The following is a 24,876-nucleotide window of genomic DNA, read 5'->3' as shown; positions in this document are numbered from 1 at the left end:
CTCAACCCCAAAGAGAATGATCGGGCTCGTAGGCACAACCAAATTCTAACGATTTTAAAATAAAATAATGTTTTACAAAACCTTTAATAAAGAATAAAAAGAACACCTCCAAGAATTTTGTTATGATCAAATGAATGAAAAAAAGAAGGATTTATTATTTTCTAATTAGTTAAGAAAATTTGAACCCTCCTCCAAATATGTAAATGTAAAAAAAAAAAAAAAAAGTAAAACAAATTCATAAGAACATAAAAACTTGAATCCAATAAAATTAACCAACGATAAAAAAAAATGATATAAGATCAAGCATGAATGTGCCAACTTGCCAAATTTGTTAAAGTCTACTTCGATAGACGACAGTGATGGGCGATAGAAGTCTCTTCAAAAATTCGAACGTGCCAACTTGCTAAGACTCTATTTCTTGTATTATTCGAAAATTCTATGTGCCATTCGTGAGTTATTTTGGAAAATAACTAAATATTCATTAATACAATTCAATGTAAATAGAGTAGTCCTAATTTGACTAAAAGAAAAGACACTAAAACATACCCTCAATCATATACTTTTTTCTTGAGACCCATAAGGAAAGTATCTATGATTCTGTGCACATTCCACGTCAATAGAGAGTATTATTTACATTTATGATTCGACAACAAGGGCAATTCAATGATTTGCTGTTCTGTTAATACAGCAAAGCCATGTTCTCATCTTTCTCTCTCTTTTCCCAAGAGAGAGAGAGAGGAGTCGGTCGAGCTTGCCAACCCAGCAAAAGTCTGGTGTGGGTCCCATCTCGCCTGGCCGAATTTTCCACATTTCACTGATTTTTATTTTTATTTTTAATTTATTTGGTATTAATTAATTAATTAATTGTATATAATATACTAGATTCTTCTATTGATCTTCACATAAAAATATGCCCAATTGACGGGAGACTTCTGCTGCTCCTCTTATCTCTGTTTCGTTCAGAGAGAGAGAGTTGAGTAGGTTTTATCTGCGTACCCAGGAAAGGAGTCTACACCGACAGTGATGGGCGATAGAATCCCTCCTGGAAGTTATTTCCAATACTCTCCTTCTGGACTCCATGGCCATGCATCTCCGCACAGGCCGCCTCCCTCTGCTTCTTTAGATCGCGAAAGGTTCATCTCTTCAATCACTTTCGTCTTATATTGGTTCGATCCATTTCATTACTTAGTATATATTGGATATATGATCTCGATTCTGCCTCTTATCAGATGTATTCGTCATCTATGTATGTATGTACACATAGATGTAACCTTATGTCTATGTGTTCATGTAAGTGTGTATGTAACTATGTTGTTTTGTATATATGTACACATATATAATGCTACATATAATAGCTTTAGATTAGTTATCCTTTGTGAAGTATTACAGAACTTGTGATTTCTGATTCTGTTGATTCTTATATGTATGTGTATATGTATGTATGCGAGTTTGCACAAGGTCTAAAGTCTCGTCTCGAGGTAATGTTTCAGTCAAGAAAAAAAAATTGCCTCAGACTTATACATTCCCGAAACATTGAATGTATACACATATGGCCATGCGACCGGAATAATAATCCATTTCCAGGGTATCCTTTCACGTATTGAAGAATACGTAAAGCAACGTCAAGATGAGTCGTACGAGGCGTATGCATGAATTGACTGACAGCACTCATTGCCTAGGCAATATCTGGTCTTGTAAGAGATAAGTATATCAATTTTCCAACTAGATGTTGGTAACGAGTGATATCCTCAAAAACTTCGCCATCACTTTTTTCCAATCGATAATTTGACTCAATGGGAGTGTCAATTGGTTTTAACTCCAAGCTTTTCTTCTTCCTGAAGTAGATCCAACACAAACTTCCGTTGGGAAATAATAATGCTTGTCTTGGAGCTAGCCACCTCAATACCCAAAAAATATTCGAGGGGTCCAAGATCCTTAACTTCAAATCATTCTCCAAGAAGATTTTTCAAATTCTGTATCTATGGGGGATAGTTTTCTATAATAACAATATCATCGACGTAGACTATAAGAACTGTAGTCTTGTTGCCATTCTGCTTCACAAATAATGTATGATCAACCCGACATTGTTTGTATCCCACATCCTCCATAACAAATTTGAATCTCTCAAACCATGTTCGCGGTGACTACTTGAGACCGTATAATGACTTCTTTAACTGACACACTTTTCCATCAGCATTAGAAAATCTGACTCCCAGAGGGACATCCATGTATACTTCTTCTTGCTACTCACCATGCAAGAATGCATTCTTCACATCTAGATGGTGAAACTTCCAAGAGAACTTTGCAACCAAAGATAGCAGAACATGATTGAAATTCATTTTTGCAATTGGAGCATAGGTTTCCTGATAATCTATACCATATGTTTGTGCATAACCTTTGGCAATCAACCTGGTCTTGTACCTATCAAACGAAGCATCTGACTTATACTTCACTTTGAAGACCCATTTGCACCCAATAGATTGTTTCCCCTATGGTAATTGCTCTAACTCTCAAATATTGTTTTTGTCTAAGGCTCTCATTTCCTCGTCCATGGCTTATTTCCACTTGGGATTGGAGAGAGCTTCTTTCGCACTGAAGGGAATGGAAATAGAAGACGAGGTAGTTACAAAGGAACGTTAAGGAGACACACTATGATATGAAATGAATTGAGAAATAAAGTGCGATGTATAAATACGTTTCCTTTAAAGTGGACAATCAGAACATTGACGTTAGGAGCTGGAGATGTCGGTGGTGAAGTTATGGAAACATGACTTGGCTCCTCAAGAGTGTAATGTGGTACATCTTCAATGGCTCCCTTTCGTGGTGTAGGTGCGTCCAAATAGATTAGGCACTGATGTTGTTGGTTGCACATGTTTTACAATAGAGTCGGGAATAATGGGCAACATAATTGAAGACGATATCTCGTGAAGAGGCTCTTGGTTAGTGGATGGAAGAAACCATTTCCTCTGAATAAGATGAGGATCAGAACTAGGAAAATAAGGCTAGTCCTCAAAGAATGTGATATCTATAGTTACAAAGCAACGACGAATAGATGGATGATAACACTTATAGCCCTTTTGGGAACTAGAGTGACCAAGGAAAACACACTTCAAAGACTTATGATCAAGTTTAGTACGTGCATAGCCAAAGATGTGAGTAAAAAAAAGTACATCCAAATACTCGTAGAATCACAAAAAACAAAGGACGATATGGACTCAGAACTGTTAGAGGTGGTTGAAAGTTTAAGACACTTGAGGGAGTACGATTAATGATATAGCAAGTCGTAAGGACGGCTTCAGACCAGAAATTTTTTGGGACATGCATCCCAATCAGCAGGGCTCTCCCTAATTCTATCAAATGATGATTTTTTCTTTCTGTAGTACTATTCTATTGGGTGTGTAGAGACACATGGTTCGTTGTTCGTTCCCTTGTGCAACACATAATTCTTGAAGACCTCCATACGAGTATTCTCCCCCTTTGTTTGATCGAAGGACCTTGATCTTCTTTCCATACTGAGTGAGGAACATAGCACAAAAGTCTTTGAATATCGAATAAACATCATTTTTTATTTTCATCAAATACATCGATTATAGTCATCTACAAAATTAACAACATAATGAAAGTCCAATAAAAAATTAACAAGAGAAGGTCCCCAAACATCAGAATGCACAAGAGAAAATTAAGAACTTTTTTTATTCAAACTTGTTGGATAAGATGAGTGACAATGTTTGGGCAATGACAAACTTCGTCTAGCTTAACATATAATAATGTGTCTTTGTCCTTGTCTAAACAAGGGCTATAAGACCAAAAGAAATATGATATACCTGTCATGTTATCTGAAGCTCTTGGGTCTAGCATTTAGGAAGTGGAGTGAGATGAGGAAACATGATGAGCGGAAGCAAAGGTACCTTTGTGTGCGAAAGAAGAAGCCGTAGTGGAACCATCCAATAGAGCTTGAAGATGAACAATATCATCTTGAGGGAATGCTGCATATACCACCGAAGTTGATATCTTAGAACTCGGGGAATCACCTGTCATATCTGCACTGGAAGCATTGTGAGTTGCAGAAGAACAACTCTTAGGCTAGAATGAGTCGAGACGATCTATCAAGTCCCAACACTTTGCTCGAATGTGACGAAACTTGCCACAATGATCACGTTTCAATTTCTTTCTATCATTGAATCCATGTGTGGATTTACCAAATTTCTTATCCCTTGAAGTCTCTCTTCCACTTTGGCAGATATATCACTCACGGGAATATTCAACTATCCCATAGCTGATCATCGACTTTCCTCACATTGAACATATGAATAAACTGTATTCAAAGAAGGAAGATGACCCCTATTCAGAATCTGACTTCAAATCATCTTAAACTCAAGATTTAAACTTGCTAGACACTGGAATGCATGGCGTGTCTAAATATGCTTGTTGAATTATGCAACCTTTTGAATTTTTCCAATCAAAAGGTAAGTAATGATCTAACTCTTCCCACATATTGTGCAAGTAAAAAAAATAGCCTGATAATGTCTTCTCTACCTGTTTGAGATGGCGTATATTCTGTTCCAACTGATAAATCCTAGCACTGTTCTTAGCCTAGGAATAAGTCTGAGTCACTGATTCTCAAATTTGTTATTCTATTTTCAAGAATAAATATTCTCTGCTAATCTGAGGTTGCATTGATACAACAACCAAGACATAACCAAAGAATTTTCAGCACCCCATTGTTCGTACTTGGGATTTGAAGGTTAGGTTGTTTCTCTTTCCCATTGCGATAGTCGGCTTTTCTTTTCCCATGAATGGTCAACTTAGCAGATTGAGCCTATTCCGAATAGTTAGTGCCATAGAGGTTGATTGGGGTGATTTGTAGATTGGGATTTTCGTCTCTGACTTGAGGGAATCCAAACCCACTATTAGTAGATTGCCTTTAATTGACATTTGACATGACTTTGAGAGCAGAAAAACTCACGGAAAAATTCAGATCGTACGAAATATAACTCAGAAACACTGGACAACTACTCAACCATTAAAATGGGCTTTACTCTCCATTCTAGGAACAAAAAAAATTGTTTACTGATGTTTGGGGCTATTACAACCGTTACATGGGCTATAACAACCAAAACAAGGGTTTAGACCAGCCGACGAAGCTTGAGTAGAGATCTAACTTTCAAGGAATTTAGAGGAGGAGAGACAGCCCCTAAAACATTACAGATCTAATTTTTTGTAGGGTGCGACTCTATTGGGCTAAAAGATGACATTGATGATTGCTATTGGCCAAAGAATAGAGGGCGACAACACCTACTGGCTGAAAACTGGGTGGCAATTGTTCTTTATATAATGCAGAATGCAACCGATGATGATAATTACTACAATTTTATTTCCGCCAGTGGTGAAATCTTCCCAGCCGAGGAGAATTGATGGGGACATCAAATCTTGAAGAGTAGATTTTAGTTTTCATTTAAATATTTGTTTTAAGACTTTAATTATATATTTTTTGGGTTTATTTTGATGTTTTATTGGCCCATAATCTTAGTATAATATTTATGGACAATTTGTAATTATATTTTTTCTTATATTTAAGTTTGTTAGGGTTTGAAAATTAGGAGAGAAAGTTACGAAAATAAGGTTAATTTATTTGGTATTTTAGTTTGAATCGGATTCTTGATTTATTTTCTTTATATAGATTGTATTAGGATTTTTTTATTATTCATGAATGAAGGATATGATGAATAAAAGAAAACTTGAGATTGATCTTCCCAATAATTGGTGTGGTGTGAGGGCCATTTTGTAGTGAATCCAATATACATTCTTTTCGTCTAATTTTTATTTTTTTTCTTTTCTTTATTTTCTTTTAGTTCTTTGATTTTCTAGAATTCTTGATTCTTGAAACCCCTTTCTTGATTCTTGAACCTTACTAACCTCAACCTTTAATCATTTTCCCATTTTTTTTTAATCCTTTTCATCTAGTCTTGTATTTTAGTCATTGAGATTGTGGTCATACTTGCAAAAGTTCATAATTAAATTACCATATCCTACCCTATCTTTTGGGTTTACCCAATCCTAAACCAAATTACCTATTACCCCATATTTTCTTCTCCCTTCATCATCGTGCATCAGATTTGATATCAAAGCTAAACTTGGAATAGATAGAGATAGTTGTAGAAAAATTGAATTTATTGAGAATTCTTGGATAATCATTACAAATGCCCCAATAGTGGTATTTATAGACCAACTATCCTATTATAAGAATAATCTAAAAATTCAAGAATAATCTAGAATAATCAACCAACTATCCTATTGTAGAAGATTACAGGAATATTCTAGAAAGTCAAGAGTGATCAAGAATAATCAAGAAGAATATCCTATTTTCCTGATTCTATGAGATCAGATTTCTTGATTCTCTTACACTCCCCCTCAAGTTGGTGCATAGATGTCAATCATGCCCAACTTGCTTATCAGATATTCAAAGTTAGGTCTAGCAAGCCCCTTAGTCAAGATGTCGGTTGTTTGTTGACTAGAAGGCACAAACGACAAACAGTTCCAGCTTCAATTTTTTCCTTAATGAAATGTCGATCAATCTCAATGTGCTTCGTCTTATCATGCTGGACAGGATTGTGAGCAATACTTATTGCAGCCTTGCTGTTGCAGTACAACTTCAAAGGAAGTTCCACAGTCATCTTGAGTTCTTCGAGGATTTTGTATATCCACAATACCTCACAGATCCCTTGAGCCATTGCTCTAAACTTAGCCTCTACGTTACTTCTGGCAACAACATTTTGCTTCTTGCTTCGCCAGGTAACCAAGTTTCCCCACACAAAGGTGAAATACCCTGAAGTAGATCTCCTGTCATTCACCCAATCTGCCCAATCTACATTTGTAAATACCTCAACACTCCTTTGATTTGTCTTTTTGAAAAATAAACCTTTTCCAGGAGTAGATTTTAATATCTCAAAATTCGGTAGACTGCCTCGAGGTGTTTTTCATAAGGTGCGTGCATAAATTGACTAACAACACTGATAGAGAAGGCAATATCCGGTCGAGTATGAGATAAATAGATTAGTTTTCCAACTAATCACTGGTATCTACCAGTATCAACAGGAACACTTCCCTTTTCCCAAAGCTTTACATTGGGATCCATGGGAGTCTTAGCCGGTCTGCAACCACTCAACCCTTCAAAAGATCAAGAATATACTTTCGTTGAGAGACAACGATTCCTTTCCTTGAACGAGCAACTTCCTTGCCAATGAAATATCTTAGCGCTCCTAAATCCTTGATCTCGAATTCTAATGCAAGGCTCTTCTTCAGTCTCTCTATTTCGATCACATCATCACTTGTGAGAATAATATCATCAACATAAACTATTAGCACAACAACCTTTCCTTCATGAGAGAACTTGAAAAACAAGGTATGATCAGCTTGTCCTTGAGAATATCCTTGTTTTCTGACAGACTGTGTGAACTTCTCAAACCAAGCCCTTGGAGACTGTTTGAGACCATACATGGACTTTTTTAGTTTGCATACTCTTGAGCCAAACTTCTCCTCAAAGCCCGGCGGATTATCCATGTACGCTTCTTCCTTCAAGTCACCATTGAGGAAGGCATTCTTCACATCTAGTTGTTGCAAGGGCTAGTTCAGATTAGCAGTAATAGATAAAAGTACTCTCACCGTGTTTAATTTTGTAACAGGAGCAAATGTCTCAGAATAATCAATGCCATATGTCTGGGTGAATCCCTTTGCCACCAACCTAGCCTTGTATCTTTCCACTGAACCATCAGAGTTGTACTTCACAGTGAAGACCCATTTACAACCCACAGTGGTCTTCTCAGCTGGCAATGCCTCAACACTCCAAGTATTGTTCTTCTCAAGAGCTCTCATCTGTTCAAGTACTGCTTCCTTCCACTTTGGAGTTTTTAGAGCCTCCTGTACACTGTTATGAATTTCTACATTGGACAATTGAGAGGTAAAAGCAGCAAAAGATGAAGACAATTTTGAATATGACACAAATTTAGATAGTGGATGACTAGTATAAGATCTAACCCTTTTACGAAGAGCTATAAGAATGTCTAAATCAGAAGACTTAGAATGACTGTTGGGAAGAGAAAGAGAATTACCTGTAACCGACTCAGATTGTTGATTCGTCCTTGGTTCAGAATCATGGTTGTGCTGTAGAGTCAATTCGTCTTTCCTTTTCTTATGATTCTTCTTCAAGTAAACAATCCCTTTCCAAGTTCGGTCACCTTCCTTGAATCTATTATCATGTTGTGACATTATAGTAAGCTATTCTTTATTTTCGATTTCCAAAAATTATTGTTCAGAATTCTGATTTTTAGATTGTTTTTCAAATGTAGGCCTAGACTCAGGGGAAACATCACTCATAGTAGGAGGAGTTTCAAGGAACGAATCTTGGCCATTTACTGTAGGTGCAGAGATACTAGACTCAGACTCTTGCGAGAGAAACACATAATCTGATAGAAAAACATCGCCCGAGTTAAATGAATCTTCCTTAAAAATCTCCCCCTGAAGATGAATATTCTTAAAATATGGTTGTTTTTCAAAAAATGTAACATCCATTGTGACAAAACATTTTTTCGATATCGGGTCAAAACATTTATAGCCTTTCTGAGTTGGGGAGTAACCAATGAATACACATTTTATAGCTCTGGGCTCAAGTTTTCTAATTTATCGATGTTCATGAACAAAAATCGTACAACCAAATATTTTTAGAGGTAGATCAACAGAAAGTCTAGCAGTTGGAAAATAATTTGTGAAAACTTGGAAAGGAGTTTGAAATTGTAAAACTTTGGAGGGCATTCTGTTTATTAAGTACGCAACAGTTAAAACAGCCTCTCCCCACAGATACTTGGGAATTTTAGTTGCAAAAAGTAATGCGCGAGCCACCTCCAACAGATGTTTATTTTTTCTTTCTGCAACACCATTCTGTTGGGGTGTATCGATGCAAGAACTGTGATGAATTATTCCTTTTTCAAGAAATTTTTTTTCCAAGGTCATGTTAAAATACTCTATCCCATTATCACTCTTGAAAACTTGTATGTTAGTTTGAAATTGAGTTTGTACCATATTGTAAAAATTTTTAAAAACGCGTTTGGCCTCTAATTTTTCTTTCAATAAATACACCCAACACAGTCGAATATAATCATCTGTAAATGTGATGAACCACCTCTTGTTAGAAGGTGTACTTATCTTATTAGGACCCCAAACATCACTGCGAATAATAGTGAAAGGTTTTGATGGTTTATATGGTTGTGAAGGAAAAGATGTACGGTGGTGTTTTGCAAATTCACATATTTCACAATGAAACATAGATGGATCTTTATTGCCAAACAACTTAGGAAACAAATGTTTTAAATATTTGAAACTTGGATAACATAATCTTAAATGCCATAACATAATATTATTATTAGAAACAGAAATAGATTCAAAGCAGGAACTTATTTGTTGAGATTGTCGCCTCGATTCAGATCCATCATCAAGGAAGTAGAGTCTTCCACTCTGTTTAGCACTGCCAATCATCCTCCCCGAGGTCAAATCTTGGAATCCACAATGAGTTAGGAAAAAATTAGCTTGACAGTTTTGATCACGGGCTAGCTTACTGACAGACAAAAGATTACAGGAAAGTTTGGGAACGTGAAGAACATCGTGAAGAGTAAGTGATGGAGATACTATAATAGAACCTTTTCCTGCAATGGCTGGAAGAGTGCCATTTGCAATCTTAATTTTCTGATTACCTGCACAAGGATTATACGAAGAAAAAAGATTTGACAACCTTGTCATATGATCGGTTGCACTGAATTGATGATCCAGGTGCGATCAGGGTTGACACCAATGAGAGCTGCTTTCAGGAAATTACCTTTTTGAGCCAAAGAACAAGAAGGATTTTTCTGAGACTCGAAAAACTTGTACAATTGGTCTATCTGCTCCATGGTGAAAGGAAACGAACTTGAAGAAGACTGCTACTCTTGATCCGAGACACTAGTCTGAAGTGTACGTCCCTCTCCACCAGACTTCTTCTTCCAGTTTTGAAGCTTGCCATGAATTTTCCAGTAGGTTTCCCGTGTGTGCCACAGACATTTGCAGTGATCGCACCACGGCTGTTCAGAACGCTTACCATCCTTCTTCACCTCCTCCTGAAAATCCCGAGTTACAAGGGTAGAACTTTTTACTTCCGAGTTAGTAGTACTAGGAACCGATTTGTTGTTAAGCATCACACTCTGCCGTGCTTCTTCTCTCCGAACATCTGAGAAGGCCTCACGAATTGTTGGCAGAAGAGTTTTCCTTAAAATTTTGCCCCACACCTCGTCTAACTCTTTAAGTCTTGCCAAGAACATAAATACACGATCATTCTCCTGTCGTTTCATGAACCGGACACTATCATTCGTGCACTCCCAGACATCATCATAACAGAGGTCTAACTCCTGCCACAATGTCATCAACTTGTTGTAGTAGGAGGTTACATCTCGGTCACCCTGTTTCACGTGCCAAAGTTTGGATTTTAAACAAAAAATCTACGAAGAATTTTTTAGATCGGAATACGTATCCCTGACTGCTTCCTAAACATCTTTGGCCGTCGGTAGGAACATGAAGGGCTTGTCAATTGCGGGTTTCATTGAGTTCACCAACCACGCAATAATCAAAGAATTTTCTGATTTCCAGGTCTTGAGTCGAATCTACATCTGCAAGTTTTGTCACTTCTCCTGTTAGATATCCAAGCTTCTCCTTGTCTTCCAAAATTAAACAAACGATATACGACCATTCCGTGTAGTTTTTTCCATTTAGACGGTGGATATTCAATTGGAACGAATTTGTGGACCCTTCCGAACCACTGAATGAGATGGAGGAGTTCAGGTTCGAACTTGTGGTGCTTTCCCCTTACGACGTTGAGTCCTTGCTGATCGCACTAGTTAAAGCCGTCTTCCATGGATTTTGGCCCGCCATAGGTAATCCCTAGATCAAAACCTAGTGCTCTGATACCATGTAGAAAAACTGAATTTATTGAGAATTCTTGGATAATCATTACAAATGCCCCAATAATGGTATTTATAGACCAACTATCCTATTACAAGAATAATCTAGAAATTCAAGAATAATCTAGAATAATCAACTAACTATCCTATTGTAGAAGATTACAGGAATATTCTAGAAAGTCAGGAGTGATCAAGAATAATCAAGAAACATATCCTATTTTCCTGATTCTATGAGATCAGATTTCCTGATTCTCCTACAATGGTATTGGAAGTCAAAATCAGATTTGTTTTACGTTCTGGGAAGTCATTCAAGGTATTGTGCAATGATGAATATAAAGAAAATTTGATTTCCACAAGTTTTTCTGAGATGATTTTGCAGAATGTTGAAAGTAAGACTTATTGTGGTTATCATGTTTACGGCTATGTCATTTAGTTCCGTCAGGGAAATTTTATCCATGGTGCCGAGTACAAGGTGGTTCGTATAAAAGATTGTTATATTGTGTTGGGTTGAGGTTGAATCTCACATGTACAAGCTACATTTGATGCGGAGCGAAATATTTTACGTGTTCAAACAAACAAAATCTACTCTAGGTTTGTCCATGGAAATCAACTCCTGTGGTACCATCAATCTAAGAGTAGATTGAAGAAAGGACAGATCAAACATCAGCTTCAGAAGATGGGTGTGCTTACAACTTTAAAATCAACGCAAGAACAAGATTAAGAAGTGAAAAATACGTCTAAAGAGCCAAAGGAAGATCTTTTGGAGATAAGATCTACAGTTTTTGTTCATGATGCAGTTGTTCCATTACTACTTCAAACCGGCCTAATCATCTCAGACGGGTACAATGGAGACTTTGTCAAGATAGAAGATCGTAATTTGAAATTAATGGTTCAACACAACATTAAGGCACGATGACTAATCTTGGCCAAAAAAGATGAACCACAAATTGTAATGATCACTCTCAAGGACTTTAAAACTTGAGGACGAGTTTTCTCCAACTATAGGAGAATAATGCAGAACGCAACTGTTGATGATAATTACTGCAATTTATTTTGCTAATGATGAAATCTTCCCAGTCAGGGATAATTGATGGGGACATTAAATCTTGAAGAATAGATTTTAGTTTTTATTTAGATTTCTGTTTTAAGGCTTTAATTTTATGTTTTTTGGGCTTATTTTGATGTTTTATCGGCCCATGGTCTTAGTATAATATTTAGGGGCAATTTTGTAACTTTAATTTGTCTTAGATTTAAGTTTATTAGGGTCTGAAAATTAGGAGAGAGAAAGTTACAAAAATAAAGTTAATTTATTTGGTATTTTAGTTTGATTAGGATTCTCGATTTATTTTCTTTATATAGATTATATTAGGTTTATTTATTTATTTTTATTTTTTATTAATGAATGAAGAATATGATAAATAAAAAGAAATGTTGAGCTTGATCTTCCCAACAATGGGTGTGGTGTGGGGTCATTTTGGAGTGAGTCCAATATACATTCTTTTCTTCTAATCTTTATTTTTTTCTTGATTTTCTTTAAGTTCATTGTTCTTGATTCTCTAGAATTCTTGATTTTTGAAACTCTTTTCTTGATTCTTGATTCTTGAAATTTACAAACCTCAACCCTTAATCTTTTTCCCTTTTTTTTTAACCCTTTTCATCTAGCCTTGTATTTTGGTCATTGGGATTGTAGTCATACTTGCAAAAGTTCATAATTAAATTACCATATCCTACCCTACCTTTTGGGTTTACCCAATACTAAACTAAATTTCCTAATACCCAATACTTTCTTGTCTCCCCTCATCGTCTTGCCTCACTATGACTAAAAAATTGGGTGGCGACATCCCCAACTTGCTGGAGATCCATGTGCTACAACTCCTGGTGGCTGAAAAATGGAGGGCGACAACCCCTGCTGTCTGGAAAATGGATGGTGACAACTCTAGGGTTGGGTGGCAGCCCTAGAGAAGGAAGGTGACAGCCCTAGGGCTCCTTCCAAGTGCGTTATCATTGATTATTGGTCCCCTTGATCTTCTCGTGCTCTGATACCTACTGGCTGAAAACTGGGTGGCAACAGCCCCAACTTACTGGAGATCCATGTGTTACAACACCCGGTGGCTGAAAAATGGAGGGTGACAGCCCCTGCTGGCTGGAAAATGGAGGGCGACAACCCTTGCTGTCTGGAAAATGGATGGTGACAACTCTGGGGTTGGGTGGCAGCCCTGGAGAAGGAAGGTGACAGCCATTGGGCTCCTTTTGAGTGCGTATCTCTTTGATTCTTGGTTCCTCTGATCTTCTTGTGCTCTGATACCATGTAGAAATTTAATTTAGGGTTTGGAGAGAAAGAGAGAGAAGAAAAGAAAAAAATTCCTTAGAAAAAGTATTCATGCTTTATTTCTTTACTTCCTATTTATATCAAATACATAGAAATAGAAAAAGACCAGAAACATATTTGTTCAATTGTATGTTTATAAAAATGTATTTGGTTTAGAGGATTCTATCTGTATGCTTAGCATACAAGTTCAAGCATGCTCACATATATACTGACATATATAGACACTGATATTACATGCACATTTTCGTTCAAGGCATTTTGTGAGTCGAATGACAAAATTGTTTGGAGTGTTCAACATGTATTGTAGTTTAGATATTTTGTTTTTGACTTTACTGGGTTTTGATTTGGAATATGGACCATACAACTTTGGCAGGTATTTGGGTGAATTGCTGGCAGAGAGGCAGAAATTGGGACCATTTATACAAATTCTGCCGCATTGTAGCAGGCTTATAAATCAAGGTTGGTAACTTTTTTCTGTTCATGCATGATTTGTATGGTTTATTCATTGGCTTCTATTGTCATAGAGTATGTATGTAATACCACCACATGATCACATGAATATTAAGATTATCTTTTAAATTAGGATTAGATTGGCTTCTATAGATTAAGATTGATTTATTTTTCCATATGTTTTGTCTTGTAATTTTCTATTTATTCCTTTATTAGGGTGGAAATTATTTTTACTAGTTCATGATCGTCGTCGTTGAAGCATTATCCCAAAAATTTGGGGTTGGTTAACAAATCCTGTTCCTCCAATCAAAATTTTTTTCCAAAGCCATGTCTTTTGTTATTACAAGTGTTCATATCCATGGTTGTTTGCTTGTGTGTGTATGTATGTCGTGGAACATCCTTGGAATGAATGGCTTGGAGGAATGTTTCGGTCCTTTTTGAAATGTCTTGGAATGCATCGGTCAAAACATTCTGATACATTCCAAGATAGATTAAGAAGAAGCAGAAAGATTGACTTTGCTGCAATTTTTGCCATGATTCTTGAAAAAGAACACTCAAAGGACATTCAAATGATTATGAAAGCTATGGTTTTAATATTTTATTTTTATTTCCTGGTTTATGCTTTAGGACCTGAACCTTGTTCCTCTGCCGTACCCTTGGGTAATATTATGCTTTCTTACATGCACCTAACCACTGTTTTATTGTAATTCTTATTGGTTTTTCATTCCATTGCAGAAATTGTACGAACAACTGGTTTGTTACCAAGTCAAAACTTCGTGGATCATGAAAGAATTGAGCATGAGAGTCCATTGAGACCTACAGTTCAACACCCAAATGGTGGACCGATGGATCTGGAGAGATGGTCTGTGATGCAAAGAGAGGTAAGCAAAGCCTATTTTACACCTCCTATCAGGGGCTTTCAGTCCTAGAATATTAGAATGTTAGAAGTTTTTTACATGACCTAGTTATGGTCATACATTTTAATTGACTTCCGTTGTTTTTAATTATTGTTAAAAAATTGAGAATAGGAGTGGAAAGTATGGAAATAGATATTCCCAATGTATAATATTGCCTTCAAATACCTTTTTTTGCTACATTTTCACTAGGGCCACTAGGTGTGTGGAGAGGACAATATTCATACATTATCAATCTCTAGTCTTTTCGACAAGAATAGCCATGATTTGAAGTTTTATACCGTTTCGGCTGAGACCAAAACGGAACATTGACCTCAAAATATTGAATGCTTTTGGAACGTTTCAGATTGTCTTGAAATGTTTCAGTTGAGATTATCTTGATTTTTCTCGCAAACAAAACATTGCCTCGAGATGAAATTTTAACTTATTTGTAAATGGCATTGTCATTTGTCATCTTGTACGTGAATGTTCTAAATCATTGAGTTAATTCTACAAGTACAGGCTCTTCTACTAATGACTTTCAAACCCTATTCCAGTACATTGCACTTCAGTTGTCTAGTTTTAGAGAGATATTTGGAATTGGACTAAAAACAATAACAAGGTGGAAACTATTTTAGTGAGAGTGAGAGTCAATTTGAATAATCATTCCTAACCCAGCTTGAGTATTGACTATTACTCTACATGTAAGTAGTACCACTCCCATCACTTTAGTTTTGAATATCTAAGAAAACTTAATCCTCATCCTAATACTTCTATATAATTCTTTTTGAAGCAATCTCAGAACCATTCTCACCATATGGAATTCTTTATTATGGATATTTAAGAAACTTAACTTTGCTTCTTGATAATATAGTGAAAGAAAATATGAACTCAGTCTCAATGCCAGAAGTCTTTGCTCTAGACCACGTGGAATAAAGAATCGTGGTTCGTTTAGCAGACCCCAAGTCTTTGTTGTTGTTGTCTCAACTTTCTTGCTAGAGAAAACCAAAGATATAGGAAATTTAAGTGAAGAATGCAAGAATAATTTAGAGTATTATTAAAATGAAGTTCAATATTCATTGTTGAATGTGAACAGATTTTCCCTCCTAACAATATGGAATTGGTACTAATGATATGCATATAATTAATAAGAAACGTTATTTATGTTCTTTCTGTAGGAAAATGGATTTCTTCAAAGTATAGGAGCATTCCAAGCATCTTCGATGGGTTGGCATGGAGCTCCTGGAGTTCCGAATAGTCCCACTGTGAAGAAAGTTATCAGACTAGATGTTCCTGTTGACAAGTTTCCAAACGTATGCAATCAAATGTCTACTTTTGTTTGTCATTTTATAGTTTTGTGTTCTGTTTTGGTCATGGTTACTCTTATTATTGTTGTTTGGGCAGTACAACTTTGTTGGTCGTCTCCTGGGTCCTCGAGGAAACTCTTTGAAAAAGGTTGAAGCTACAACCCAATGTAGAGTGTATATAAGAGGTCGAGGCTCAGTAAAGGACTCTGTTAAGGTACTATGCGATCCCCTTCTTTTGGATTTGTAATTTGGTACTATGGGATTCTTCTCTTATGTAAATGTAATTGGTAAAGGGGCATGGTTTTTCTGGAATGACACTCCAGACCTCTTCTTGTTGGAGATTTTTTTCCATGGAAGTTTAAGTTCGTATTCTTTGTTTCTCGTGGAATGCTTTCTCTTAAAATGGCCTTCTTCTAAACTAGGGACTTGTTAATTTGTAGATTATATCCCCAAAAAACACTTTTGTGTATATATGAGGTCTCTATTTTCATATTTGTTTATGTACTAGCATTTATACACTCATTTCATTGTTATTTTGTTTTGGAAATTTTAAGTACTTAGGAAACATATTCGTTATCTTTATATTTGACTAGAGTTGTGGTGAGTAGAGTCTTTGGGAGGATACAAAGTCTGTATCAAGGGTTTGAAGATTTCCCATTTTGATTTTGCATAAAACACTTGACTTTTTGTGGGAGCAACTTTGGCAGAGTTTAGGTTCTTGAGAGGTATGCTTTGCTGCTTCAATTTCTGTCTCGGGTTAAGTATCAATTTAGTAGAACAAAGTTTTTGGGTTGGAGAAGTGGGGAATACTAAGCTGCTTCTTTAGCTGAGATCCCATCATAGGATATTTTGGAAGTGAGTTAGCCACCTGGAAATCTCCTTATTTATCTAAAGAAGGGGAGGGGTGATCCCATATGTATACTTGTGGAGTGGAAGGCTGTGAGTGGTTATAAGAAATGTGGAGTGCTTGGAATCAAGAAACTAAAAGTGATGAATACGAAATTCTTAGGGAAGTGGGTTTGAAGGTGTGGCGGAGAAGCCATTGTTTTTTGGATAAATGTTATTTCATCCATGTACGGGCTAGAAATCTGGGTTCGGATAATGAGGTCCTTTCCAACTCGTATAGTTGGCTTTTGTAGAGGAATCTTATATTCTTTCTCAAGTTCATTAGAGGTGTAAGATTTCAAGTAGGTTGTGGGACATAGTTTGATTTTGGGGGGATCATTAGTGTGGTGTCTCAACTCTCTAAGTTGATTTCTTTGTTCTCTTTTCTCTATATGATAGGAAAGATCACCTGGTGCAGAATTTCATGATTCGCATGCCGATGAAATGTCTTGGGATTTTGGTATAAATATGAGATTGGGAAATGGACCTAGTTGTTAACCTGTTGAACTGTATCTGCCGTTATTATTTCTCTCCCTTAAGAGGATGATAGATGGGTATGGGCCTTGAGTTTGGATGTTCTTTTCCGTCATATCATTCTATTGTTCTTTGGACTCTTCTGCTTTTGTATTAGGATTTAAAGTCCCTTTTAAAATGTATTTCTTTTCTTGGAATGCTTGCTTAAACAAAATGCAGGTTCGTTCTTCGTAGGAGAATCATTATTGATTTCTTTTCTATATGCGAAAATAATGGTCCATCTTCCGGAGTTTTAAAGGACAATAAAGTAATAACATATTCTCCTGAGATGGATGTGCATCACATACCAAATTGTATGCAAGTAAGATGTGAACCTGTGCTCTATTCTATTATTACGAATTCTTGGTTGACGTTTATGGCAAATGTGCATCTCTCTTCTGATTGCCCACAGTAACTCAAGGGAATGGGTTGTTGAACACTGTAAGAAGAGTGACATATATATATATATATTTTTGTGGGATCGTCATTTAGAAACATCTCTTCATGTGATGCTACGGAATCTAAATTGGTGCGTCTTTACTGATTCTTGGAGTTGATGTTTCTACTGGTTGTGGTGAAGGAGGGAAAATATGGTTGTGTGACTATAGCAGTTTATGGGCCTCATAATCAAATAAGGTTGCAACCTATTTTGCGAAGAGTGAGATGTAATCAGACAAGCTGAAACCTTTGATGTTCTCCCATGAGACGGTGTAGTAGGCTTACCTCCCGCGTAAGAAAATTAGTGGATTTTGCAATATAGTTAGTTTCCTAGACATCCCATTGATTGAATATGGATTTTTCTTGTGCTAATGACCGATACTTGCTTAGCTCTAAGTCAACATCATGGTTCAAAGCTTCATATCATTTCGGAATTTTGCCTACATAACACTCGTTTTTTTGTCTGACATTTCGGAACAAAACATTACTATATATATTGAAAATTCTAATGCATCTCTAGATTGTATGTTTCATGAAACATATCAGCATGTATAGAAAATATCTTTTTGCTGTTTTTCCTAACTTTTCAGATATTAGAAAAAGAAGCCCGCATTTTCAGTTTCATAGATCACATGTTGGGGAAAAAAGGAAAATCAAATGCTCCCTAATATCTATTTGGGAAAATTAGGACCTTTCCATTTTGATTCTGATTTGATATAGATAGAAACGGTACATAGAGTGAGGAAGTGGGGGTCGATGCATAGAGGAGAACTCACTTGGAATTATTTTCAATGTGTATCAATATGAGAATGTATGATATATCATATATAAAGTTCATTTAATTTCTTAATGTTTTTAATCCTAGCATTATTTATACATAAAATATAATGTATTGAGGTACGCATGGTTATTTTAAATTGTTTCAGAACAAGTGTAATGAGTATCAATGTAGGTTACTGGAAACTCTCCACAGAAATCATTTGTTGAAATAAAGCTCTAAATTCACCTGGAAAAAAGATACAGATTACTGATTTTGGTAAACAGCAGACGAGCTCAGAACAAGATGAAAATAATACGATGCCTTTAGATTCATCAACTATTTTCTCGTCTGACTATTTGATTTACTTATGTATTTTTCGATGAAACACCATCTAACTAGTATCAGAGATGTAAGGGATTTTGATTTTAGGCCTAGCAATTTCACGCCACTAAACAGTGTTATGTTTGCATACAGATATTGCATGTAACTGTCAATTGGGAATTATATATATATATATATAATCTAGACATAATGGAGTTCTAGGCTGAGTACGGTGAGGAAGAAATGAGTAATTGACATTCAATAGGATCACATGTCTATCTTGTCCCGGTGAATGCCAACTGGAGGTCTGCTTAATATATATTGGAAGTTTTCAGTTGAAATTCTCTTTATCTCTGCATGCCATGGTATTTGAGGGCCAGTATCGTTATGGAGTATAATGGTATATGATGCCAATTGTACCCTAATACCCTTATCCCTAGTTCATTATTGATGAAAAGGATTCTTATACCAGTTTCTCAGTTAAGTGGACCTGTGGATCTGTCCTGAGATGAAGAAAATTTCTGATATTCTTTTCATATAATTTTTCACCCCTTAATTGAAATCTGAATGGATTATTTCAATGTATTTATAGATTTCTGAGTTCATTATAAATTATTATTCATGGATCAATTACAATGATATCTTCAATTCATTTCTCATGAGGTATTATTTTGTTGACAAACTTTTGGTTTTCTATAGGAAGAAAAACTTAGAGATAAGCCCGGATATGAGCACCTAAATGAGCCGTTACATGTATTGTTGGAGGCTGAATTTCCTGCTGATGTGATTGATTCCCGTTTAAATCAAGCGGTGGCAATATTAGAAGATCTCTTGAAGCCTGTGGTGCGAAAGGAACTTCCTTGTTGATATTTTTAGAGAGCTTCTATTGCCACACCAACTTTTGCTAATGCAACCCCAAGATGTGTGCTAATTCTTGGGTGATTTACATATGAATTGGGGTAGCATTAGCAAAAGTTGGCGTGGCGGTAGAATCTCTCTATTTTTAATATTCTCTTTTAAGTTGCAGCTTTTTCTGTAAATCCACGTTATCTTTCTGGACTCACTCTTTTCTTCTCTCAGGAGGAGTCCTTGGATTACTACAAGAAGCAACAATTGAGGGAATTGGCTATGCTAAATGGTACACTTAGGGAGGAGAGCCCTCACATGAGCCCAAGCATGTCCCCCTTCAACAGTACAGGAATGAAACGAGCCAAGACAGGACTATAGTTAGAAGCTTTGAGTGCTTGGGGGCCCAGAAAAGAGTATTAGTGTCAGATTCATGGCACTGCTACTGAGTTCTTAATGATGCTGTTATGGGTACCTTGGAAGGCTGAAGTACTTACATGTTGGACATGTCTCAGATGGGTTTCTCTTCAATCATCATTTTTTCCATAAGGTCTTAAGTTGATCGTCTATTCTTTCTTGTATCATTCTCCTGAAGTTCTATTGGGAAATTTCTTTAGTTCGGGTTAGCTTCATTTGATGCGCCCAAGCCTTTCTTCCTACAATCCCAACAGGTCAGCCGTCTGTCTAGATTATTCATGCATATCTGGGCTTACAGTTCCGTTTCGTGCTTGTATTGTTTGTTTACTTTTCATTTCTGTCATATACATTGGACGTATAAGTTTGTTTAAATCCTTATAAAGAACAAGAAATAATAGCCGTGCCCACATCATACATGTGTTTCCGCATAATTGTATATGCAAAACATAAATTTAAAGTTTATTTTGCTTCTGAATATGGAAAAGATTCTGAAACCCCATGAATTTTGCTGACTTCCATTGTTTATAGAATCCCATTTTCAGTCACTGGGTACATTCACTTAGTAGTAGACCAAGGTCCTGATGCAAAGCTACCTCTTGTTGTTTTCTACACAACATTTTTATGAGAATCAGCGTAAATTATGTTCATTACCTATAAAAGCAAGGGGTCGTCTACTCATCCCATGAAATATCATAAGTACATAGTGGTCAAGGGGTATGTTATCAGTTAGAAACCAAAGGGTATGCCAAATATTCATCGAAAGTGGAGAGGAAACATTATATGGTTCTACAAATAGTCGTTGTTTCTAGCTTGTCCTCTCTTTCTGATTTGGTTTCATTACATTCCAATTCTCATCGGAATGTTTCATTCGAAACATCCTGATACAAACCGGAACATATTGAGACAAACTGACGTAGGCCAAAATATTCACCAGAACTTGATTCCAGGCATATTTCGTATCGGAATGTTCAAATAGCAGCACATATTGGTTGATGCATTACAAAATGGTACAATGTTTGAAATCATGCTTATGTGTGATCTCACAAGTTTAATTCGGAGAGCCTTAAGGCCAACCAGTACCCTCAGTCGCTGGGGGCTCGCTCATAGCTCATATTCAAATGCTGGAGTTAGCGTTCCGGTAGTTCAAAACTGTTTATTTCAAGATGGAGTTGCTGACTTGGTGCTGTCAGTTATACTTGTCAATTCATCATGATACATCACATTGAAATGATCACAATTTAAGTGCGTTAGTGAAGTATTGTATGTTTGGAATAGTAGAAATGTTGTATCTCATGCTGAGATTAAATGCGACTCTAGATTAGATTATCAGGATGGGCTACTCTATGCCAAAATTTTACAATTTATGCAAAAAGAACTGGTAATCTGCTGATCACATACTTATTCATTTTCCAATAGCTTAGTTCATTTGGTCACATTATTATCTATCCCCATTCGGAGTGGTTGGGTGCTTTCCCCTATTTGTTAGTTGCTTGGGATGCTCCTTTAAGGCTTCAAAAAGGTTTCTTTGAACTATTTCTCCTTTCATCGTGTGCTGGGGTATTTGGAAAGGAGTTGATAAGGTTGTTTTTTAAGGTTTTCCTAGTGAGGTGGGAGAACATTTGTAATATTTCAATGGATTAGAGTTTGTATGTGGATTGCTCTTGGGCTTGTCTTTTTGGCCATCCTTTTTTCGTTTGAATTCTACGGTCATTTTTTTTTCCCTTTTGATTTGGAGTAATCTGGATCCTAGTTTTATGTCAAATTTTTTCTAGCACATGAAGTATTTACAGGTAGATGCACTGGATGCCATACACAATTTAAGTTGTCTTCATGACACTTGGATACAAATACACTTATGGCTGCTTAACACAAGGTTTTAGTATAATATATAATAGAAATACTGCTACTGCAGATTAATTCGATAACTAGGAAAGAAAATTTTACGCTCACTATAATATAAATATAGCATAAACAAACTTCTCCACCTGATCACCTGCAGCATGCACACACCAAACTAGTTAAGTAGAAATTTTAGTTATAGAAATCTAAATTATGGAGCTGAACATTGAGCGATCGAGAAGCAACATGTTAGTAAGTTGAGCATAGCAGAAATGAGGATATACTGAGATGGATGAATGGAAAGACTAATAAGATAAAATTAGTAATAAATGCATTTGTAAATGCATAATCCAATGTTAGAAATTTCTTTTAGGCATCTGGAGTCATCAGGTTTCTCTAACGGTACCATTGTTGGGTCGGGCATGTGTAAAGTTTTATTTCAAATACATAGGAAACGTTTACGTGAAGAAAATTATAATCCCATAGGGGATGTATAAACTAGTAACTATATCCCTATGTTCATGTACCCTAGACCCAAATCTTATTTTGGGGTTTTCTTATCCCGACAGTCCACACTATTGCTCACCTCATGGGAAATGCTCACTTGGAATTATATTTCAAGTAAATTGTAATTTTGTGATACTTGCATAGGATGACATTTCTAGTAAATTGTAATTATGTGATACTTGTGTAGTCTTGTTGAATCTCAAGCATATTTTCAGACCCTAGAGTCGAACATATTCCAGCCCAGACATGTTTGTTTCACCTCTATTGAGTTGTCTCAACTACTGTTCAGAATGGGGGCGCTTTAGTACTTTATGCCATTGTTTCAGTCTCATGTTTGGGGGATATTGTTCAGAATTTCAAATCCGTGTAGTCAAATTCTAAGTTTTAATCCATTACATTAAATAAATATAAAATATGATTTAGATATTTTGGATCTGTTTTTTGTGTTTCATGATAAAGTGATGTCTTTGCGTGTAAGTATATAATATTTTGTATCACAACTATAGAAATCGATAACAAAGGAAGATGATTTATGAATTTTGAGTACTCAAATGCATCGTCAGATTGAACTCATTTACTATATTTGGAACCATTATTTACCTGAGATGGTTATGCTGGATAAAGAGAAGCAGAAATCCGCTTATCCAAGATGGAGAGCGGTCTGATCAGTGTGTGAGTAGGCGGCCCCTCCCTCCAACATATTCATTTGGAAATAATTGCGAGAATCAAAGGTCTGGATTGCGTCGAATTCTTGAGCTGGTACCATGCTTGTTTGCTGCGCATTCTCGTTTTCTGCAATCTTAAGTTTGGAAGACGAGACCAGACACAGGTAAAATACTGGATTATTATTAGTAAAATGCTACTGACTTCGTAAGACACTCTGCTGACATGGCAGTGTGTAGATAACCATAGAATTTTTTCCTCGAGATATGGTTGTCATCGGGATCCATAAGACATCAAACTGTGCCACCAGGGTGGCCCCAAATATTTTGATCATAGTATATCAGAATGTGGTTCATGATGCCCAGTTGGAACCAATGCCCTTGGATATCAGTGTTTGATGTCTGACTTAAAACATAGGCCAGATTTTTACTGGATCATCCTCTTTACATTTTTATTTTTTGTTATTTTTGGTAAAAAAAAAGAGAGCAATTGTTGTTGAAAATACCTTTGCACGGAGGTACATATTCTCTTTTTGCAGCTCTACTTCCTACATAAGGAGTGTTAGTAAATTTGGAAGATCAATCAACCAGACTAAAAAACAGAAACAACTGAAGTGAGAAAACAAAGGAAACAAAAAAGAAGAAAAAAAAGGAAAGATTGGGAGATGAGCCTGAGGTTTTACCCTTTTCTGCATATATTCAATTTCTGCGAACATTATCTCTTGCTGTTCAACAATTGAGAAGACAAGAAAAAAGAAAACATACAAATTGAGAGAAAAAGAAACCGAAAAATAGCACAAACGAGAAAGAATTTCAAAGTTGTAAGAATGAGAAGCGCGCTTGAAAAGTGTGGTGCAAAGCTATAACAATTGTAGCATAAATCCATGTGGGCATTCTCTTGAGTGGGTGAGTGCCATAGAGAGTCCAAAATCGTAGGACTCCGCTAGAAAAGGTGAACTCGAGCTACATTGTGGGCATTAGTTCAAGTGCCACACTGGGTTTCAATTTGTACTTGAACACCATTTAGAAGAACTGGTGTATCCAACATTTGTTGTGGTTGCAGAGACAATGTAAAGGATGACAAGTGGGTGATAATGCTGTTGTTGGGAGTTTGTTACCTTCTTTGATCTGATTCTTGTGAGGCCTCTCTCAAGTCTGTTTTCAAGTTGTTTCAACTCTTTCACTGTTAGAGAACTCAATGAATCACCCATAAGCTGTCTGTTTTGGGGAAAAAAATAAAAATAAAATCTTAATTAGTGTTTTTTGCCCACTCCCTTGCTTCACACAAACACATACATACATGCGTGCATAATTGATATTCAAACAGGTGTAGCCATGGAGATATATTAATAAAATTGGATGCAAATAAATTAATTTAATAGGAGTCTAGTATGATGAAGGTTACTCAATGGCTCTAGTAAAATGGATCCTGCAAATTCATGCAAGAAATCTTACCAAAATGTTTAAGAACATGGGATATATTTATTGTAGAAAAATAGAGGTCACGATGATCTACCTAAAAAAAACACAATTCTAGGACTATAGACACGCGTTGACAAATTGTCAACTGGCTAAGAGTATACAAACCATATATGTGCTTTGAGGTCCACATGAAGATGAGTCGAGGGATAATGTTCGATGAAGATCATCCTCACAAAATGTTCCATTATCACATTTCTTGCCTTGTGAATATTTGATCACATAATTCAGATTTTAAATTGTTTATTTCA

The 24,876-nt window shown here is 36.2% G+C and overlaps 2 protein-coding genes across 3 annotated transcripts in view; one reads left to right on the top strand and one right to left on the bottom strand.

Annotated features, from left to right (window-relative positions):
* Positions 1-872: 872 nt before the first annotated feature.
* LOC147406489 (RNA-binding KH domain-containing protein) lies at positions 873-20,632 on the top strand. The gene is made up of 7 exons (XM_086434553.1): positions 873-1,133; positions 13,682-13,767; positions 14,494-14,639; positions 15,830-15,964; positions 16,056-16,172; positions 19,575-19,718; positions 19,956-20,632. The coding sequence occupies exons 1-7, from the start codon at positions 1,024-1,026 to the stop codon at positions 20,100-20,102; spliced, it is 885 nt and encodes a 294-aa protein (XP_086290679.1). The 5' UTR covers positions 873-1,023; the 3' UTR covers positions 20,103-20,632.
* Positions 20,633-21,942: 1,310 nt separating this feature from the next.
* The window catches only part of LOC147406488 (agamous-like MADS-box protein AGL11), a 39,593-nt gene continuing 36,659 nt past the window's right edge, over positions 21,943-24,876 (bottom strand). For both annotated transcript variants that reach the window (XM_086434555.1, XM_086434554.1), the window contains exons 5-9: positions 24,265-24,364; positions 23,830-23,871; positions 23,653-23,694; positions 23,085-23,283; positions 21,943-22,131 (exon numbers count right to left, since the gene is read on the bottom strand). In XM_086434555.1, the coding sequence (XP_086290681.1) occupies positions 23,125-23,283; positions 23,653-23,694; positions 23,830-23,871; positions 24,265-24,364 (343 nt within the window). In that variant the 3' untranslated portion in view covers positions 21,943-22,131; positions 23,085-23,124. The remainder of the gene's footprint in view (positions 22,132-23,084; positions 23,284-23,652; positions 23,695-23,829; positions 23,872-24,264; positions 24,365-24,876) is intronic.

The sequence above is a fragment of the Akebia trifoliata genome, chromosome 3, assembly GCF_017979445.1.
Source record: "Akebia trifoliata isolate Shusen 1 chromosome 3, ASM1797944v1, whole genome shotgun sequence".
Classification (NCBI taxonomy): domain Eukaryota; kingdom Viridiplantae; phylum Streptophyta; class Magnoliopsida; order Ranunculales; family Lardizabalaceae; genus Akebia; species Akebia trifoliata.
Note: the sequence above shows the minus strand (reverse complement) of the source record. Positions and strands in the feature narration are given on the sequence as shown.